The following is a 20,285-nucleotide window of genomic DNA, read 5'->3' on the forward strand; positions in this document are numbered from 1 at the left end:
GGCAGCAGGGGGAAGAGCTGAGGTGGGCACAGACAGGCCCTGGAGAGATTTCTAAATAAATGTTCTGGAACAATGGGGTAGATGCTTACAGGGATAAACAAACAAACAAACAAACAAAACACGTCAGATTCACACCCCACACCTTAAAAATGAAATAAATTGCGTGTGGATCAAAAATTTTAATGTAAAAATTAAACTCTAAAAGAACTCAAAGAAACCATGAGAAAAAAATTTAAATCTGTAAATTAAGCCAGAAGTCAAAAAATAAAATAATGATAAATTTGACCATAAAAAATAAAAATTTTTGCATGGCAAAAACCAAAAAAAATCACCATATGCGAAAACCAAAAAAATCAGCATAGGCAAAAACCAAAAAAATCTGCATAGGCAAAAACCAAAAAAAATCACCACAGGGAAAGTCAGACAAAATGTCAAACCATGAAGAAGTACTTGCAACTATCACTACAACGTTATTTCAGCAAAAGACTAGGCGTAGTCCCAATGTCCATCAAAAAGGAACTGGTTAAATAAATCGTGGTATATCCACACAATAGAACCCTGAGCAGCCATTAAATAATGAGAACGCTTTTAATGTGCTGATATGGAATCATCTCCAAGATACAAAGAATGAAGTTGCACGTAGACCAATGTGTGGAGCATGTTACCATACGAGCTAAGAGAGAGGAGGGATGATATTTACCATTTGTAAAGGGAGGGGAGCACAGTTGCTTAGCTATGCCTGCAATCTCTCTGGAAAGATACCTGAGAACTAGTCACATTGGTCCCCGCTGGGAGGGGAAGAAGGCGGCTGGGAGGGAGACTTCACTTTTTGCATCCTTGGAACTTTGAATGATGTGAATGAATTAGCTAGTAAAAATAATATTAAAGTTATGATTATTTTCTATTAAAAAGGACAAGAAAAGAAAAAAGGGGGAGAAATGACACAAGAATGGAAGAAGAGAAAGACCAAATGTACTTTTATTTCTTCATAGCCGATGCAAAGCTCGGGTCATGGTAAGATGGTGCCCCACCCACCACCCTCTCCTTCTTCACTGGCTATCCCAGCAGCCATGCTCACAGAGCATTTTAGGGAACAGTTGTCCTGTAAAAGCTCACCACCAAACCACGATTTTCACAAATTTGAGTTTCTAAGCCTTTGCTTTGAGCCGGGCACCGTGGATGTTATGGCTGGGATAAGCAGCCCTGATTCTGGGCAGGGAACGTGTACTCTGAGAAAACTGTGCGTTACATGATTGTGCAATGGAGCACCCTGGAGAAAAAAAAGAGGGGCTTATCCCCAGCCAAAACGTTAGAGGGGAGAGAGAAAGAGAGACTGAGAGAGGCAAGGAGAGAGGAGGGAAAGAGAGAAACAAAAGGAAGCAACTGAGTGTCCATCAACATGTGGCTGGAGTGCCACGGTGCTTGCATACAGGGGAACGCCATGTCACACAGCCATATGACAAAAGAAGAGGTGATTCTTGGTGCCCGGTTGTTGAATATTTTTCACCTCCTCTATGCCTAAGGCTGTGCTGTATGCCATAAGCATGAGGTGAGGAACCTGAGGTGTGGTGAAGCTTGATCAAAGGAAAACTCTTTTGAGAAAGGCCAGCTTGCAAGGAGTTTCCTCACTTCCGAAGTAGAGCAGGTGAGAGAGGGCTGGGCAGGGGAACTGGCCCACATTTTAGCCTATGTTCCTGTACTCTTGTCACTGCAGTATCACTATTTTGATACTGTCATCAACAGCAATCTCTTATCTAGGGAATCACTTTACAGTTTATCAGATTTTCAAGTATCACATCTCTGGCTGGGCAATAACCAACTGAGTGTTATTATCCCATGAGTTCAGCTCCCTACCTGCTGGAACTCTCTACTTATATGGAGAAACAGGATTTTGCACTTGAAGTTGACAGAGAAGAAGGAGGTAGATACAGTCGGAAGCCGCAAGCTCTCCTTTTGCCTCGGGTCAAAACTACTGCTGCCTTGGGCAAGTCCCCACCCTTCCTGCAGGGGCCAGCCGGGCCTCAGGTGAGAGGCAAGTGAGACACTTGCCTTGGGTGCAGACTTTTAGGGACACATGCCAAAAACTCAGCGATCAAGATCAAAAGTATTTTAAGGCAATTTTTAAAAAATGCAAAAAATCCATGATGAACAGAATGTCAACATTTTAAATAAAGATGAGAGCAGCACCGCTGATTTCTCCTTTAGCTTTAGGCTCCGTTACAGCTCACAGCTCTGCTCCCTAGGCCTCATTTCTCCATCTCTAAGTCAAGGGGTTTGGACCATTTGACCTCCCCGTAGCCTGCTGGGCCTTGATGCTTTATGGCTTGGTAATGAAGTGCTGCTGAAGAATTAGGGAGCGTTTAGCAAAGTGCTAATTGTACTGCTCAGACACAGTATGGGTGGGAGACAGGGAGACTTCATCCAGACAGTGGGACAGCAACGGAGCTGAGACAGCTGGAGGAGACAACATCTGGCCAGCTTTCTCTCTTTCCCCGGGGCTCAACCTCACCTATGCCGCCATGGATGGGAGAAAAATCCTCTCCCTGCCTCTTTCTTGATTTTCCCCTGGAAACGGGCTCATATCCAGTCAGAACTGAGAGAGAGCTTCATTCAGACGTGGCTTGTGGCCAGGGGCCTGCTGGCTAACAAAGCCTCCTGAGGATGCCTGGTAACCTACAGGTGAGACGGACGTCAGGGAGACAGACGTGCCTGCTCTGTCTGGCCTGGGACACCCCCAGCGCTGGCCCTCACTCCTCCCTCCTCCCTCCCTTGCCCCTAGATGGGCAAAGCATCATAGCTTGTTCTCTTGTAACCTGTCTGAGGGCATCCTTGTGTTGATGGAATCTTCTAAGGTCAGCATGGAATGTGTGAGACGGCCTAATGGACACAAGGCTTGAGAAACTCTATGAACGTGTCAAGACAAAGGAGCTAATAATCATATAGTTGCGGATCCCATTTCCACGGTGAATCACTTGCATCGCTGTATCACCCAAGTCAAGGATGATATTCCTCAGGGAGATGTGAAATTGACAATCCACACAAGGGCTGCATCTCCATCCCCTGGGACAGCCGTACTGTTCGCAGGACCCAGTTTTCTCAGAGCCTGACTTCAGATGTGCTTTCCCCAAGCTGGGAGATGAAGACTCATCTCTGAACATGTCATTCATCACTAGAAAGTGGCCGGGGCCTTTGAGGTCCTGTTCAGATCAACACGATGAGAGAATCCAGCTCTTCAGGAAAACCCACCTTTTCTCTTTGGCCCCAGTGACCCTCGGACGTTTGCTGAGCTGCAGGGAAGGGCAGCTGGAGACAAATGGCATTGGAAAAACCAGCCACCTCTGCCCTGGATGGGAAGAATAGCTCCCTTCATGGAGCTGCTCTGGGGTGCCAGGGTTATCCAGGTCCTAGAGTGAGGAAGTGAATCAGCCCTTCCCAGCCCTTCAGTCATCAGGCATGTTCAGTACCCTCTGGTGGTGTGGCATTTGGATGTGTTTTGTCAAAAACTAATGAACATCTCACTGAGGCGCTGGAAACAAACATACACCGCGGCCAGTTCTTACACTCGCTGAGGGTGAAAAACAACTCCCTTTGGCTTCCCAGCCAGCCGGGCCCAGCAAATGAATTTAGAGGCTGAGAAGTGAATCTCTGGCTCTCACATGGACTCATCCATCAAGAGTTTGACCCCGGCTGGCTGCATGGCCCGGGAGCAGCTGTTCTCAACTTTGGGTGCACACTGGAATCATCTGAGGAGGGGACTTAAAAAAGCACTGATGCCTGGGTTTCACAGCGCACCCCCCCACCAGAAATTCTGATTTAACTTGTCTGGGGTTCCATCACAGCAATGGGAGTTCTTCAAGCTCCCCCATATTAAGAGTTCTAATATGCAGTCAAATTTGGGAAACACTGCCCTGGACTAGTGCTTCTCAAACTTAACGTGCAAACACAAGACCTTGGGATTTTGCTAAAAATGCAGATTCTGGCTCAGTTGGTCTGGACGGGGTGGGGGGGCCTGCAATTCTGCATTTCTAACAGGCTCTCTGGCCACGTGATGGTGATTTGCAGACCACACTTTGAGTAGCAAGGATGTGATGGTACAAGATGATAGCTACTAGCCACATATAGCTAATTAATTAAAATTAAAGCCAGTTAAAATTAATTAAACTTAAAAAGTCAGTTCCTCAATTGCATTAGCCATGTTTCAAGTGCTCAGTCATCACGTGGGGCTAGTGGCTTCTGTGGCTAACTGAACCTTCTCCCACCCCAGTGCGTATCTCAGCAACAAAGAGCATCTTTAATGAGTAATTCACTATGTGTAAAGAAAGGTGAAGCGAGGAGCACCATAACCACAGGAAATGTTTCCAAGCTGGTAGAGTAAGTACGGCCACTCCTTTTGTGTGTCTGCAGACACACCACCCTGCACCTTTGCAAGCCGTGCAACCCAAGGCACCAAAGTGGTAAAAAAAAAAAAAAATCTCTTAATTAGTGCATGAACTTAGCCACTGTTTCTCAAAATCTCTCTGCCTCTTCCCTACCCTAGCCCTGATCATACTATTTACCAGCTCTCAGGCTAGAAAACTATCCTAGAGTTATTATTTGTATTAGTGCCACTGAGAATCAGTGAAGACAAAAGCAATCGCTGCCTTTTAGTTTACTGTCAAGGGCAGATACACAAATACACTCACAGGCATTCATATTAGGGGAAACTAACATTTGCTAAGTGCTCTCGTTTTATTAACATCAGTAGGTACAGTCTCACCAAGAGATAGCATATTAACTAAATTCAAGTAGAATGTAGTATTTACAACTCATCTAGAAAAGGGAGTGATGTGACACACTATTAGGCTGCAGTCCTCGAGCCTTTAGCTCCTGGGCACTTTGCCTGCAATTGCCACCCTCTGCCACCAGGTGGATGCTCTGTCTTGTCTGTGGGCAGTAACCTGACATAAGATTTCTATTTGAATACATTGTCCCTGACAAACTGGAACCGTTTATTAATCGAGTTAATTATAAAGATCACAGAGGATCAGTAATTTATAAGTGAAGTTACATGATTCCAAGCCAGATTTAAAGAGACAGAAATGCCTATATACAATCAGGTATCTTTTCCACTCATGAACTATTTCCTGACTGGGAAATACAGTTAAACCTTGAACAATGGTGAGTTTGAACTGTGCGGGTCCACTTATGCATGGATTTTTTTTCAGTAGAAAACATTACATACTACACAATCCACAGTTATTGAATTCGTGGATGCAGAACCAACCGGGTATGTGGAGGAACTGCAGATACCCAGGGCCAACAGTAAATTATACACAGATTTGGATTTTCGACTGCAGGAGGGTCGGCGCCCCTAAAACCCCTTCCCTTCAGGGAAAGGTCAACCGCATAGCGTTGGTGCTGTTGTGACCTGAGCAGAATCAGCTTCTCTCATGTCCTAGAGTTAGATCCTCTGGAGCCTCTCATGCAACTGGATCAAAAAGCCTTGTAGACTACTGTTTAGCACAGGGCTGTATTCAATTTCTTGGAGCTGTAGTGGAAAAGAATCTGGAAAAAAAAAAGATATGTGTATGTATAACCAAATTGCTTTACTTTACACATGAAACTAACATTGTAAATTGACTACACATGAATATAAAAAAGAATTTTTTAAAAAAGCCTTGTAGATAATTTCCCCCCAAATATCACTCTTCCCACAGTTATATCAAAAGTCTTTTTGTGTAAACTGAGGTTAACCACTATCTTAATCTTCCTAGCTTTCATGATAAACTTAGAAGTTCCTGTTCTCCATCCTAGGGAGAAGTTGTGCCCAAGTTTTGTGTCCACTTATCCCCAGTACCAAGGTTCCTTTTCAGGTCATATTGAAGTTTGTGAATCCTGAGTTTGTGTTGCTGATTTCAAAACAATTCAGACACCTTCAATTCTACACTTCAAATCCCAGGATATACATCAATCAACCTAGATCTGTCAGCTGTGATCCAAACTCACGGAAACATAACTAGCAAGGCAACAATGTTAATGGGCCTCACCTACATTAAACACAGAGAAATGAGATTGTTTCTTTGTGGTGTGGTATGGTAGGTCGGTGGGGCAAGGTAAATGAACACGTTGGAGACCACGGAAAGCATACCGAAGATAGTAAGTGACTTTCAGCCTCCCCTGGAAAGCGCGGTGCTGAGGCTCCACAGCTGAAGCTCATTAATCCTCACAGCCTGTGAGTAAATCGCTGTTATCCCTGTTTTATGGATGAAGTTCAGAGAAGCTGAGTAACTCGCCCGAGGGGACAGAGCTGGGAAGTGCAGTTGCCAGATCTCACCTGGGCAACTTCAAGGGCAACAGTAAGGATTTGTGCATTTCTGGGAACTTTTAGGATGAAACCGTACAGGCATCTTGATGGGCTGGCATAGGAGGATATTGTGGGGACCTCGCTGGTACCTGAGTTAATCCACCAGAGGGAAAAACTTACAATCAGGGATGGAGGTGGTGGAGAGAGGGGGATAATGGCAGATCTCTGGGAAGTCTAATGATTAGTAAGTAACACCATGGCACAGATGGGACCAAGCTGCTTTCACTGCCCAAGCTGCGTGTAAAGGGCTGTTCTCAGTGAAACGCTGGAGCGGCGCACTCAGGCGGATGGCCTTTGCACTGTGCTGCATCATACACACCACGTCCCGATACGTCATACTGCAACTGGTTTCCCTTGTATTTTGGCTTTTTATGTGGCTGTCTTCCTTGAGGCGGTGGTGATCTCCTTAAAGACACGATCTATGTCAAATAGACCTTTATTTGTGTCCCCGACACCTACCAAATGCCTGATGCAGAGCTGATGCTCAACCCAGCGCAGTGGATGGAATGCCAGCCGAGGGGTGGGAGGGGGAGAGAACAAGAAGGGAGACAGTCAAAGAGGACACCCTGGCTCTGAGCCCAGGAGTCTGGGGTGGGGTGGTTTCAAGGGCAGTGGCTGGGTGTCAGCGGAGGAGCTGGCCTGCGGGCCAGAGCAGGGTGCGGGCGTGCGGAGTCGGGGTGGTGCCCTGTCTGGCCCTGGACAGGTGCCTTGCTCCACAGGGCAGATGAGGTACCTTCACTGGATTTGCGGATGGGGAAGGGCGCACACACGTCTTTCTGCTCCTTCCCGAGGTTGTTTTTGGCAGAGGAGCCCACTAGAAGTTTACCACAGGTTCCCTTGAGCTTTTCAAGGACTTCCTGGAGGGCAGGTCCACCCCACCCACTGGGGTAGAATAAACTTGGTTTCCAGGCGCCTGGCTTTATAGGGGACGAGTGTGTGTGGCGGGGAGGTTGTACCCTGCTAGGCCCAGAGGCTCCCAGTCTAGCTCCTTGCTTTCCATTAATACATCCCACCCAGGAAGAATTCATGGGTCACGAGTCCCCAAGAGGCAGAGCTGGTGGAAAAAGGTAAGACGTCATTCCCATCCGTGGAGTTCCAGACTCAAGCTCAGAATGGGTCAGTTTCTTCCTAGCACCAATCCCACTTCCTGTCAGAGAAATGGAACGTAAGAAAAGTGACCTCCCACCTATTGCAGAAGGAGGTGGCCTTTGAGAGTTAACACACTCCCACCCCTGGCAGCAGGCTTTCCGAAGTCATGCGTCTGTCCCCTCCTCTGCAACCCTCAGTCCATCCTTCTCCCTCTGCTCACTTTTCCTTTCTGCCCCCGCCCCTTACCTTGGGCCCCTCCTTGCCATGCCTGCCCATGCAGGGCATGTATCATCCCACCGCCTGGAACTGCAGAGGACACCTGCTCTATCAGCTGGGGCCACAAATAACTATCCCCAATCCAATCTTCAGACCAGCACTTCTCCACCCTTAATGGGCACATGAGTTATCTGGAGATCCGGTAAAATGCCAACTCTGATTGAATGGATTCCAGGGACCACTTTTCCAGTAGCAAGAATTTAGAACACTTCCTCTGTAACAGCACTGTGCTAGGTAGATTTTGTGGGGAAAACTGGAAACGTAAAAACTATGGCCCCTGCTCTCAAGGAGGTATGGAAATAGACACGTGGATTTTTCTGCATGGTTGAGGGACAGGTGAATGAATGGATGAATGAATGGGGGCACAACTCCATGATACGGGCTACATATGCGTGCAAAGAGTTCAAGGGAGGGAGAGAGATGAGAGGTACAAGCCAGCCACTTTCACACATCTGGCGGGTTGGCGGCCCCTTGAAGGGTGGCCCCTGGAGCCACCGTCGTGCTGTGTCATTGCCTGGCGAGTGCCCAGAGCACATGCTCCCTGGCTCTTGGAGACAGCTGTGGCTGGACAACCACAGCTGCTTCACGTGTAACCTCTGCTGGGAGGGCTCCAACATCTCTGCCTCGAGGCGCTGGTGTTTTTCCCTTCACCCCAAGAACTGATGAGAGAGACATATGTTCCTTAAAGCCAGAAAACCATGCCCTTCAAGAAAATGCAAGATTTTGCATGAAAGGGTTTTGTTTGGGAAAAAAAAAAAAAAAAAGAGTGAAATGGGAAGGTCATTTCTTTATAAAAATACAGCTATGTCTTCAGAAAGTAAGCCTTTAGAAAACCCAGACATCATTCTCTTTTGCCCCAAAGGCCTATCTAGTAGGAGATAGGGAGAAGAGAGAAAAACGAGAGGTAAGAAAGGCAGGTCTGAGCCAGACCCAGTGACAACCAGTGGCATTCATGGGGTCCTGTCCCTAGTGCTACATCTTATTCCCACTGGCCCCCATGGCTGACTCCACACTGTGCTGGGACCCCTGCCATGTCTTCTGGTTCATCTGCTCTTCTTACTTTCTTATAGATGCCATCCTGTCCTCTCACTATACCTCCACATTTCAAAACCCCACCCATCCTGGGAGACTCACTTCTCCTAGGAAACCTCTCCCAGCTTGCTCTATGCCTTCCAGAATGCTGATCTTTCTGTTTTCATTTGCTCTGATTTTTAGGAGGGAAGATGGTACCTTGCTTGCAGCATTTGTAACAGTCTTTTTTTCTTATTCCCCTGCAGACTAATAGATAGTCTCTTAATCCTCTCTGTATCCCCAATTTATACAGAAACGAGTGTTCAGGATGAGCGCTAAACTGGATTTGTATGGCCCTGGGACAGGACAGAAGAGACGGGGTGGGATTCTTAATGCCGTTTGGGTTGAGAATACATAGTAACACATTTATGCTCCTATGAACCAGAAAGTACACCATAAATCTGGAAACCCTATCCTGGACAGTCCTGATCCTGTTACTCTGCCCCAAAAATGCCAAAGGAAAACATAAACACATCTTGAAAGGATGTCTGAACTGAGCCCAACAGAAACTGAGTGTCACTGAGCGAGCTGGCCCTGCTGTGCCTCCACCGTGGCCATCTGTGTGAAGTGTATGCATTCACCACCTGCCATATTTGGAGAGGGCTCACCTCTGTGGAATGTGACTCCTTCCTCACTTTATCACTATTTTTAAATGCGATTTGTGTAGAGGGAGAGAAAGAGATCTTTTCTTTACAGTCTGCCTACAAATATCTTTCCCAATAAGGCTATGTTTACATTGAGTCTAAATTTAATAACCCCGTAAAAGAGAGAAAAATAGGGAAAGTTATTTTGTCTACACAATGCAAAATGACTGGTTTAATCCACCTGTCTCACTGAGTTGGTCTGGTTTGGGGTAGATGCACTGATTGTGTCTGTTTAATTTCTCCCTGTTCTACCCCCTTTTAGGTCTGCTGTGAACGATGGGACCTTCACCCTCAGCCATCAATGCTCTTCTTCCACTAAGCGGAGGAAACAGCAGTTCTTTAACTCCATTTCTACAGTTCTAGACACCGCAGTGCTTCTTTACCGAGCTAGCACCACTAGGATATAAGATTTTTCACATTAAGGAATGAACATTTATTTTCATCATGTTTAATGGAGACCTTTCTAAAATGGAACACAGATTTCTTTGTTTCCCCCAAGAGATCATCTTAAACTTGAGTTAACACTTTACTGGACACTTAAGTTCATCACTGTGAACCACAGAGACAGCAGCAGATGCCAAAAACCAGAATGGATACTCCCTGGAGCCATCGAAGACTGTAGGGCTACTGACCCCTACCCTATTGGCCCCAGGCTACCGTGTTTTTATTGATTGTTCTTCTGTCTCCTCTCTTATGGTTCCCTCTTGCTGTTCTTACTGTGTTTCATCAACTGCTTTCCTGTCTCACCTCATTTTTCTCCATCTAATTGATGAGGTCAGATGACTGTCAGTTAATATAATATCTAAACTGTGAATTAATAGACACAGAATAAGAGGGACTCGCATATGCATAAAATGCATATGCTTTACTCCATAACACAAATTCTTGCTGTTCAGAATTCTGAATGGTGCTTCTTCCCCAGCTCACCGGTTTATTTTCCCTTCTTTTCAGTTTCTTGGCTATGTTCTGGATAGTGAGATTCCTGGGTAAGTCATCTCCAAATCAGTGATTTTTTTTTCCTCCCACATATGGGTTCAATTCCACTCAGAGTCAAAAATTAGAGGTTTTTAAGCTGTAGTTGTTTGGATTCATGAGTGGGTTGAATATTAATATTGGTATTTAGTTGACTTTAGAATTTAAATAATTTCCATAGTTTATTTTGGCTTTGTTAATTTAAATTTTAAATTTTATTTGGCTTTTGTCAATTCTTATCTCTGATGAAAAAACCTTTTCCCCCATGTGGAGTAAAGAACTAAATTTTGTATTCACAAATGAACCATGATTACTGGAAAGAATCCAGAGTTCTTATATGGCAATATAGTTCACTGGCAAAGATGACTCCTAGCTGCGGGGAAGGTACAGCTCAAGTGGTAGAATGTGGGCTTAGCATGCATGAGGTCCTGGGTTCAATCCCCAGTACCTCCTCTAAAAATCAATAAACCTAGTTACCTCCCCTCCAAAATAAAAAATAAGTAATACAATAATAAATAAGTAAAACATTTTTTAAAAAAAGATGAATCTCAGAATTAGAGGATGAAATCAAGAGCGACTTAGCAACAGAAGTATGTATCATTTTGTTGCCCGTTGATCTAGAGCACTTTGAAATTGGCTTCCATTTTTTCACATATTTTAATGTTTTCACCCCAAATTTTTTTTGGTTGACTTTTTATAGCCACTCGTATTTGAGGTCAATTGTGTGAATGCCTAGCTTTATAGCTGCCTATGTATTGTTTGTATCATAAAATAAATTATATTTTGCATCTAAATGCAATAGTCCACAGGGGTCTACCTACATCCTTCTATGTGCCAAAATTGTGCTAGGCACTGATCTTGTACCCCAGGGAGCTTCTAGGCTCATTGGTAAGATATGACAAATGACTACGGGGGTCGAGGGGGATGAAAATTACACAAGAAAGTATGTAGTTTTCAGTATAGTTGTGGATACAGGCTTCAAATACCAGAGGGATTCAGAAAGGCAGAGAGACATTGCGTTCTAGAGAAATCAGAGAAGGCTTCTCAGAGGGGCTTTAACGTAGACGGTCTTGAGAAATGTGTGTAATTTGACCATTCTACCCTCGGGGTGGAGAAGGAAGGACCCATGGCTCTAAGGAGGATGTGGGACACTGTGGGAGTCAGACCAGTTTTCTCCTCACAGGCTGGGGCTGGGGAAAGGCTCAGAACTTAATGCAAGGCCTTGAACAGAAAGAAGGTTGGGAAAAGAGCCAAAGAAGGCCCACGGCAGGTAGAGGAAAAGTTGGAACTCGTGCTTTAATCCTTCACCCGCCTCCCTCCAGACTGGACACAGCATGGAGGTATTTTTTAAACAATGAAAGTTCCTCGGCTTCCTGACCAGCATGCTTGTACTGAAGTTAAATTCTGCACACTTGGAATTCAGGGGTCTACTCTGAGAAACTTCAAAGCCCGCGGGGATGGAGAGAGGGAGGAGAAGCCCAGAGTCCCCTGTGAAGGCCGAGGCCTGAGCAGCTTCTCCCAAGTGCCTTCTGCTTCAAGGAGGCAAGTGCTGCAGAAACCCCAATGCTGGGAGTTCCAGTTAATCAAATTCCAAAGTCTAAGCTTCATGGAAATTTGCATTTTGCCTAAAGTTCTTTGGGGGACCTGACAATCCTCAGGGACAGAAACCATTTACTCAAGAGGAAGAAGGCCTGTTTGGGGGCTTTTCCTCCCTGATGTAAATGGAGACACTGGGAGCCAAGAGACAGCACAGCTGAGCCCACAGGAGAGAAGGCAGCGTTAGGCCAAGATGCCAGAGAGTGCTTACTGGGGAAGGTGAGGTGAGGTGGGAAGTGAGGGCCAGGGGGCCAACTAGGAAGTTCTGGCTTCTCCCCTGGCTCACAGAACTCCGTCCAGCTGGAGCGGCCTCCTCCCTCCTTGGCCAGGGCTGCAGCAGTGGCCGACCGTCCCTGGCCAGAACGGCTCAACCCGGCCGACAGCGCCCACTCCCCCCGGCGGCTCCCGGACCCCGGCCAGGAAGAGCAGACACCAGGTCTGAGCCTGGACCTAGACATTCCCCCACCTGGGCAGTGTGCACGGTTCAGTCTCCCCTCCTTCCGTCGTCCTCTGTGTCTCCTCGAACCCCCTCCCCAGGGCCTGCCCCGCCCCCCGCACCTTCACACAGGTCTCTCTCTGTGCTCTAACACACCGGCCCCTTTCCTGGCGCTTGGCTCCGGTCAACGTCTGCTGAGGTTCCAGAGGAGGCTCATTCATCGCATAGCTGAATGGGGGAAGGGCTGGGGGGCTGTCGTTCTGAACCTCCAGGTAGGAGCCCAGGGGCCAGGTGCTCCACAAAGGGGCTAGAAGATAGGTCGGGACGACCCACCAAATTTGGCTCTGCCGGCCATTCTCCAGGACTTAGGACTCCAGATACTTCGTGGGCTCTCCCTGCGCCCTTCCCCTCGCCCCCGGCCCATGGTCCCAACGCAGTGCCCCTCTCTCCCTCCCTCGCCGCTCCTTTCTACCGCTTCCCTTCCTCCCTCCCGAGTCTTTTCCGTCCACGGTCTAGGGCTCGCGGCCTGAGCCTCTGCAAACACCCCCCGCCCCTCCAATCCGGGCAGAACTCCGAGGGGAGGGGCCGGAGGCCCCCCTTCCCGCCTGTGGTCGGAGAGGGCAACGCCGCAGCCCCGGGTGGGGGGAGAACAGGGGCCGTCTCTGCGCCCCGCCTGATCAGGCCACTCGGCACACTAGGGGTGGGGGGCGGGAAGCAGGGCTAGCGGAGAGGGGGGGGGGGGTCTCGCCTGGGCAGGTGCGGGCTCTGGCTGGGCCCAGGCGGGCTCCGGGGGCGGGGTCTCAGGTTACAACCCCGCGGGGGGCCAGGGGCGGCCCGCGGTTTGGGCGAGTTCGCCAGCCTCGAGAGGGGCCGGGCGCATATAACGGACTCCTCCGCGGCGAGAAGACGCAGAGCGCTGCTGGGCTGCCGGGTCTCCTGCCTCCTCCTCCTGCTCCAAGGGCCTCCTGCATGAGGGCGCGGTAGAGACCCGGACCCACGCCGTGCTCCTGCCGCCTCGCTGCGCTCCGCCCGGGCCCGGCTCCGCCAGGCCCCGCGGTGAGCCATGATCCGCCTCGGGGCTCCCCAGACGCTGGTGCTGCTGACGCTGCTGGTCGCCGCTGTCCTTCGGTGTCATGGCCAGGATGTCCGTAAGTCGCCCACCCGCTCCCGCCTGCCACCCTTCTGTGCAGTCCCTCCGCATCCTCTTCCCTGGCCCCCTCCCGCCTGGAATCTGCGGGTCCAGGTTAGAACAGCTCCCGGGGTCAAGGCGCGCCGAGAGGTGGGCGCAGGATGCGCAGAAGCTCACCGAGCGGAGTTCTGAAAGTCAGGGGCTCTGTCCCAGGGTCCTCCGTGCGGGTGGCGGTTGGAGGCATTTGCAGGTCCCTACGTTGCTCAGGAATATTAAACAAGCAAAGTGTTGGGTCGGAGATTTGCGCACGGATTTAAGCGCGCTCTTTTCCACCAGCTTTGATAATTAGGCGTACACGCCACAACTCTTCTCTCCAAAGTACTCAGAATTCCACACAACAGGTTGTGGCCCATCAGTCTTACGAGAAGTAGGAGAGAAAGTGGACGAGCGAAGGAGAGAGCAAACGCCAAGGGACTGACTTCGCAGTCATGTCCAGGAGTTGGTGTCTGGGGGTTCAATGGGGAGTTAGACAAAGGAGATGCTCTGAAACTGGTAAGCTGAAATCCAAGGCCACAAAGAAAGGCTTTGGAGAGACGCTCTGAGACATCAGCGCCTCTAGAAGGAAGATTCCCTCTCCTAACGGCTGGCAAGGTGCAGCCCTCTTCGAATCTCGGCTTTCCCTTTGCCTCTAAGGGGTACATAAACTTCCCGTAGGAGAGGCCATCTGAAAGGCGATAACATTCCAATTAGACCCTGCTTTTCAAACGCCTTGGAAAACAGCTCCCCCTCCACGCCAAATAGCGCCCCCTCCCTGCCGTCTTCCCCTCTAACCACCCCCCTCAAGGTACTACAATGAGTTACTTTTCTAAAAGTTTCTGGAACTAACCCAGCCAGGCTCTGCAAGGGGTGTGTGTGTATGTGTGTGTGTAGCAGAGGAGGCGGACACAGTTGGTCGATTGTTATAACAAATTTCAACAGAATATAGTTAGAGATGGCAGTTTTACAGTCTGGTGCAAAGGCGATTCGAACTGTACCTTTCCATCGCCTCCTTTGGTAGTCCTACTGTCTGGGATTATATTTAGGACAAATGAAGCCTGGAAAGTGTATTAGGTAGAAAAGTTTTTCTTTTTTTCTTCTCTTTTTTCCACGTGTTTGGGCACGTTTCCGACTGCTGGGATTCCAGCCCTGTCTTTGTATGTTACAGATTGTAAATCAATCGCAGGGGAACTTTTTTTTTTTTTTTTTTTTTTTTTGAGGTGGGATATGGGAATCAAAGTTCCTCTGCCGACGAGGTTCTATGCCGTCTAGCCTGCCACCAGGCTATCTCCAGAGACAGTTTGGAAGCCTGCGGGCCCAGAAGGACTTTCCGTTCATTAGAGTGGCTGACCTGGGCAAGACTGGAGCCGGAGGCACAGCCGCAAGGAGCCCCGGGCTTGTGATTTTGGCAGGGGAGGGGGTGGACAGGGGCGGGGTCGAGTCGGATGATGAATTAAATTAGAGGCGCGTTCGCCGGCACTTGTTGGAATACAGTGTGTCTATTAAGTGGTCCTGGCTAGGGCTGGCTATGTATTTGTCCTAAATTTGCATGTACAACTCACAAAGCTGTTTTCTTGGCTGATGTCTGCCTTAGTGTACAGTGGAATTAGCTAGGTGACTCTAAAATAATTCCCAAATTCTCCATCTGGTAATAGAGGAGCTCACTGAAGTGACAAAGCACTCTCAGCGCCTCAACTTTCCTGGGAGGGAGTGAATTCCACAGTTTCTTGGGCCCAGTTCTTCCAGTCGCTCCTCCTCCTCCCCAGGGGGAGTGCACTGGAGCGGCTGATTTTGCGCTCTGGCGCATCCCAGCTCCGTAACCCCCTCCTCTGGGTCAGCGGACCCAAAGACGTGACGTGGAGAAAGACGTAGTCGTCTGCGTGGACGTCAGGAATGTCAGAAACCTAGAGCCCGGGCACGCCCCTCCTCCCCATCTTTCCACGAGTTTGAGAAACTTATTGGCGGTGGCGGCGGCTTTGACCCACATCTGCATTTCACAGCCCTCTCCTCCGAAAGTGCCTCTCGGCTCAGGGGAGAGACCTCAATCCTCCTTTGTGAGGCTTGTTTGCGTTGGGAGATTGGCAGCGATGGCTTCCAGATGGGGCTGAAACGCTGCCCGTATTTATTTAAACTGGTTCCTTGCGGAGACCTGTGAATCGGGCTCTGTGTGCGCTCGAGAAAAGCCCCATTCATGAGAGGAGAGGTCCGGTGGGTTCCCCCGGACTCCCCGACCCCCTCTCCCACAATGCCCCCCTGTGCCCGCCCGCAGCCACCTCCCGGGCTCCAGCCCTGCGCAAAGCCGGGGAAGCAAAACAGTTCTCCGAAAGAGGTGACTTTTTAATTGGTCTGCTACAAAGAATCAGTTATACCGCGCTGCGGTAATGAGGGGAACCCGATCAGGCGCGCCGGGATGCTATCGGCCACCGTTTCGAACAGCAATTATGGTGGTGCTGGGCTCCTCTGTCCACACCTAGAGGATCCGGTTACGGTGCTGGCTCCCTTCTGGGGCAGTCATTTAATCCCACTTTTCACCCTCCCAGTGTCTGTGGGCGAGCTGTATCCAGAGCCGCAGGCACAAAGAGTCACCCAAACGGCTCTCACACCCAGCTCAGCCGGCCCCGCCCCTGCTCCCGCGCATCCCAGGGCCTCCCTTCCGAGGGAAATTCGATCCGCATTCGGGGTGCACCCCCCTCTCTTGGCACTTTCTTCTCTTCCCCCCGGCCCCTTTTGGGTGAGGGTGGGTTCTTCCTTAGTCCGGACGGGAGACCAATAACCTCTCCTCCTTCCCCACCTCTGGCTTTCTACAGCTCCACCTTTTTTGGCGGTGGGTGTGTCCGAGCAGCTTCTGTGTGTACCCTCCGACCCCCCCCCCCACCCCTTGATTATCTTTCCTAAAGGCTGAGTGGATTTTTTCTAGTGGAAAAGAAAAAAGAAAGATTTATCTTTCAGAGTCACCTTAAAGAGCAGGGGGCAGGCCCATTCCTTTCTCCGCCCACCTGGTTTGTGGCCCTTTCCTATTATTCATCCCCTGCATCCTCCAATGCTTTGGGGATTTTGATGAGAAAAACAGCACCGGGCGCTCCCTAGCACGTGGTGCGGGCTCTGCGGCGCTTGGCGCTCTCTGGAGCGCTCTTGTCAGCACAGGTTTCGTCTGCAGGGAGAATTCCAGACGGCAGGGCGCTTGTGGAGAGGGACCAGTCCCTGCCCTTCTTGGGCTGCATTCTTGGAGGAGGCCAGGCCTGGGCTGGCTAATCTTAGCCCAGACCAGGCATTCAAAGCCCCGGTCCCCGCAGTGCCCCCTCCTCAAATTGGGCTGTTGTCTTCAGACAGAAGCAGGGTCTCTCCAGAGAGGGCTACACCCGGAGGTCAGCACCCGCAGCCAGGAGGGGTTCTTTGGCCCTGCTTGTCTCCCAGGGCCTTTTATTAGCACTGCTGATAAGGCGTGTAATGTTTGACTGGGCCTGCCCCCCTCCCCAAATTGGTCCTAATCCTAATATGCTTTAAAGAATGGGGCAAGATCCTAATTCTAACAGCTCCTCCTTTCACACACCCCTCACCCCCATGTGTGCACTTTTGGAGCCTGGTTCTTATAGAGTCTAATTTTTGTGGGCAGAATTTTCTACATGCCTTCTGAATTTTAGCTGTCAGTTGTATTTAGCAAATTCCATAATTCCCAGAGGAAGGCAGAAAAAAGAAGGTCTCTGTTCTTGTGCTGGGGAGGCGGGGCATCTCTCCATTTCCCTCTCCTCTATCTCTACAGTCCCCAAGGTCCCATTCAGAGGCTCATCCCCTCCTGCTACCAGTCAGCTTGCCCCTGACCCCAACATCATCAGGTCTCCCCTGCACTAGATGCATGAAGAGCATACAGCACAGTCTGCTGCCCTTACCTTCACTGCTGGGTCAGGATTTTCACTGGTGAATAGTGGAGTGCAGGGTGCACGGTAAATACTCTTCGACTACATGGAAGAATGAATGATGTCTTAGGAAAATAATGTTCAAGTTCTCTTTGTTCGGGTGGCCTGAGCCCGCATTCTTCAGCATTTGAATTATGTCAAGTTGACTACAACCTCTTTCTCTTTTTCTCTTCTGGCTCCTCACCCCCTCCTTCTCTTGGCTCTCTGCTTCCCCTGCCCCACCCCTGGTGCAGAGAAGGCTGGCAGCTGTGTGCAGGACGGGCAGAGGTATAATGATAAGGATGTGTGGAAGCCCGAGCCCTGCCGGATCTGTGTCTGTGACACTGGGACTGTCCTCTGCGACGACATAATCTGTGAAGACATGAAAGACTGCCTCAGCCCCGAGACCCCCTTCGGAGAATGCTGCCCCATCTGCTCAACTGACCTCCCCACTGCCAGTGGTCGTAATTTATTTATTTCCTGTTCCACATAAATAAATTACTTGCGGGGGCAGCAAATGCCCTGCCACAGATGCTGGTCCTCTCTGAGAAGCAGAGGGGCTGGTTATCCGTGGGACCCCAGCAGCAGCTGAGGCTGGAAGGAAAGGCTGCTTCTCGCTCGCAGGTTGAAACTGAGTGAGCCCGACACGCTAGAGGGGTCCTTCCTCACCTAACACCTCCAGAATATATGCTCCCCAGACGTGGAGGACAGATGTGATTCCACACATGTAGCCTCTCTGGAATCACCTGTGCAAATTACTAAGCGCCACAGTGGAGACTCGATGTTCCTTCCGGCTGAACCGCAGATGAATTCTCCTTCTATTACCCATGCCTGGTCTTCTCTGTCCAAGGCCTCCGAATACACGGTCTTCAGTGTGGAGAAAGCTCTGCTGGCCGGCAGGGAGACAGAGAGGGCAGGCCCCATTTTGGAAAGTGGAATATTGGGGGCAGTTTCCTTTTGTTTTTGCCTCTGTTGGAATTGACTGCCAATCAGGAAGCAAGTTATGGGGAGAAGGAGGAGCTGGGTTCTGGGAGTTCTGGCGGCAAAGATGGGGATGGGCCTGGAATAGAGCCCCGTGTGCTTACACGTTGCTGGGTTGCTATTAACTCCCAGCTAGTCACAGGGCTGGTGGAGGTGCGGGCGCACAGCAGGCCCCTCGCCTGCACTCGAACACGTGCCCTGTCTCCCTGGAGGAGGTGTGGGAACACGCGTCTAGGCCTCTAGGGTGGCCCTCACTGTTCCCTTCCTGCTCAAGCAGAGAAGACAGTGGAAAATGAAGCGAGCAGTTGCCTTTCCTTAACACTTCACTCACCCTGGAAAGCTGTTTGGGGAAGCTGCTTTTATGTCCAGATTCTCAGATCATTTCTGAGGGGCCCTATGGGAGTGAAGTGTTGATTGCCTTTTCAATTTTGCTGCTACAAAGGGGGAAGGGGTTATTGATTTGGGATGGCATTGGCTGCAATGCCCTCTGTAACTCCTCTGCTCTGCTGGTTTTTTTGTTTGTTTGTTTGTTTGGTGCTTGCTTCACGGAGACCCAGCTTGAATGTAAGACCTTTCTAACTACCTAACTCTTCTTCTGGGGTGGTGGTGGGGCGGTGCTTGGGCTACAGGAAGAGAAGAGACTGACTCTCGCAGTTTCTCAGTTTCGGGTGCTTTCTTTCTTGTGGCTGATTAGATCTCCAGTTCATCATTTTCTCTTTGTACGGCCCCTGCTCCATTATTTTGCATGCTGACTCCTTTCTGAATAACAAAATCTGGGTCATCTCTGTTCCTCACGGGACCTCAGCAACTCCAGGACCCCAGTGCCCTTAGCATCCCAACAGAGGGGTTCATGGGAGTAACAGGAAGTCGCCTCCTTCTCTGGTTGTGCCGCTTTCTCTGTTTGATCCCTTAAAGAGTGTTGGAATGACAAGAAGTTGTTCTCATCCACCTCATGAATCTTATATTTTCCTTCTCTATTTTTTCCCATTTGCAGGGCAACCAGGACCAAAGGTGAGGATTTTTGTTGTTTGCTTTTTCTTCCACCTTTACATTTCCTTTTCCGGAAGCAATGCTATGCTTATGCAGCCTGTGGTTCTTAGACACCAGCACTTATCTGTTTCAGAGGCCCCCCCAAGGCACGGGCTATCGGGCAGGGTTTTGTGATTGGGGCTTGGAGGGCTTGCTTGGCTCAATTCTGACAAACTTGTTTTGCGTTTCAGGGACAGAAAGGAGAACCTGGAGACATCAAGGATGTAAGTACAAATTATGTTGCATCTCCTGCTCTCACTGGGTCATTTCCTTGTGGTCCCCTCTAACTTGCCATCCTGTGGATCTCTCTCTCTCTCACAGATTGTAGGACCTAAAGGACCTCCAGGGCCTCAGGTAAGAAAAGGAGAACTCCCTTCCTCCATGCCTTCCTTGAGATCTGATACAGATCTGCAGGCCCCTGGTCTTGCTGTCATCTCAACACTTTCTTCATTTTCAGGGACCTGCAGGTGAACAAGGACCCCGAGGTGATCGTGGTGACAAAGGTGAAAAAGTGAGTAGAGAAACAATGCTGCCTGACCCTTGTGGACTCCCCAGGTTCTCTAAGCCCCCCTGCGCCCAAAATGCCTGACCGCCTCCTCAAGGGCAGCCTGCGGACAGATAGTTCTTGTATAAACACCACTTCACGCTGGGGCCTTTTTCTCTTTCTGCCAAGGGTGCTCCTGGACCTCGTGGCAGAGATGGAGAGCCTGGGACTCCTGGAAATCCTGGCCCCCCCGGTCCTCCTGGCCCCCCTGGCCCCCCTGGCCTTGGTGGAGTAAGTATCCTTATG

General features: G+C 49.7%; 1 protein-coding gene across 2 annotated transcripts in view; it reads left to right on the forward strand.

The window, feature by feature from the left end:
* The first annotated feature begins 13,168 nt into the window (after window positions 1-13,168).
* The window catches only part of COL2A1 (collagen type II alpha 1 chain), a 31,183-nt gene continuing 24,066 nt past the window's right edge, over window positions 13,169-20,285 (forward strand). Inside the window, exons 1-7 of one of the 2 annotated variants that reach the window (XM_010964201.3) lie at window positions 13,169-13,575; window positions 17,740-17,946; window positions 19,461-19,477; window positions 19,687-19,719; window positions 19,817-19,849; window positions 19,953-20,006; window positions 20,169-20,270. In XM_010964201.3, coding sequence (XP_010962503.2) covers window positions 13,491-13,575; window positions 17,740-17,946; window positions 19,461-19,477; window positions 19,687-19,719; window positions 19,817-19,849; window positions 19,953-20,006; window positions 20,169-20,270 — 531 coding nt within the window. In that variant the 5' untranslated portion in view covers window positions 13,169-13,490. The remainder of the gene's footprint in view (window positions 13,576-17,739; window positions 17,947-19,460; window positions 19,478-19,686; window positions 19,720-19,816; window positions 19,850-19,952; window positions 20,007-20,168; window positions 20,271-20,285) is intronic. The other variant, XM_010964202.3, reaches the window with a different exon arrangement.

Source organism: Camelus bactrianus, chromosome 12, assembly GCF_048773025.1.
Source record: "Camelus bactrianus isolate YW-2024 breed Bactrian camel chromosome 12, ASM4877302v1, whole genome shotgun sequence".
Lineage (NCBI taxonomy): Eukaryota > Metazoa > Chordata > Mammalia > Artiodactyla > Camelidae > Camelus > Camelus bactrianus.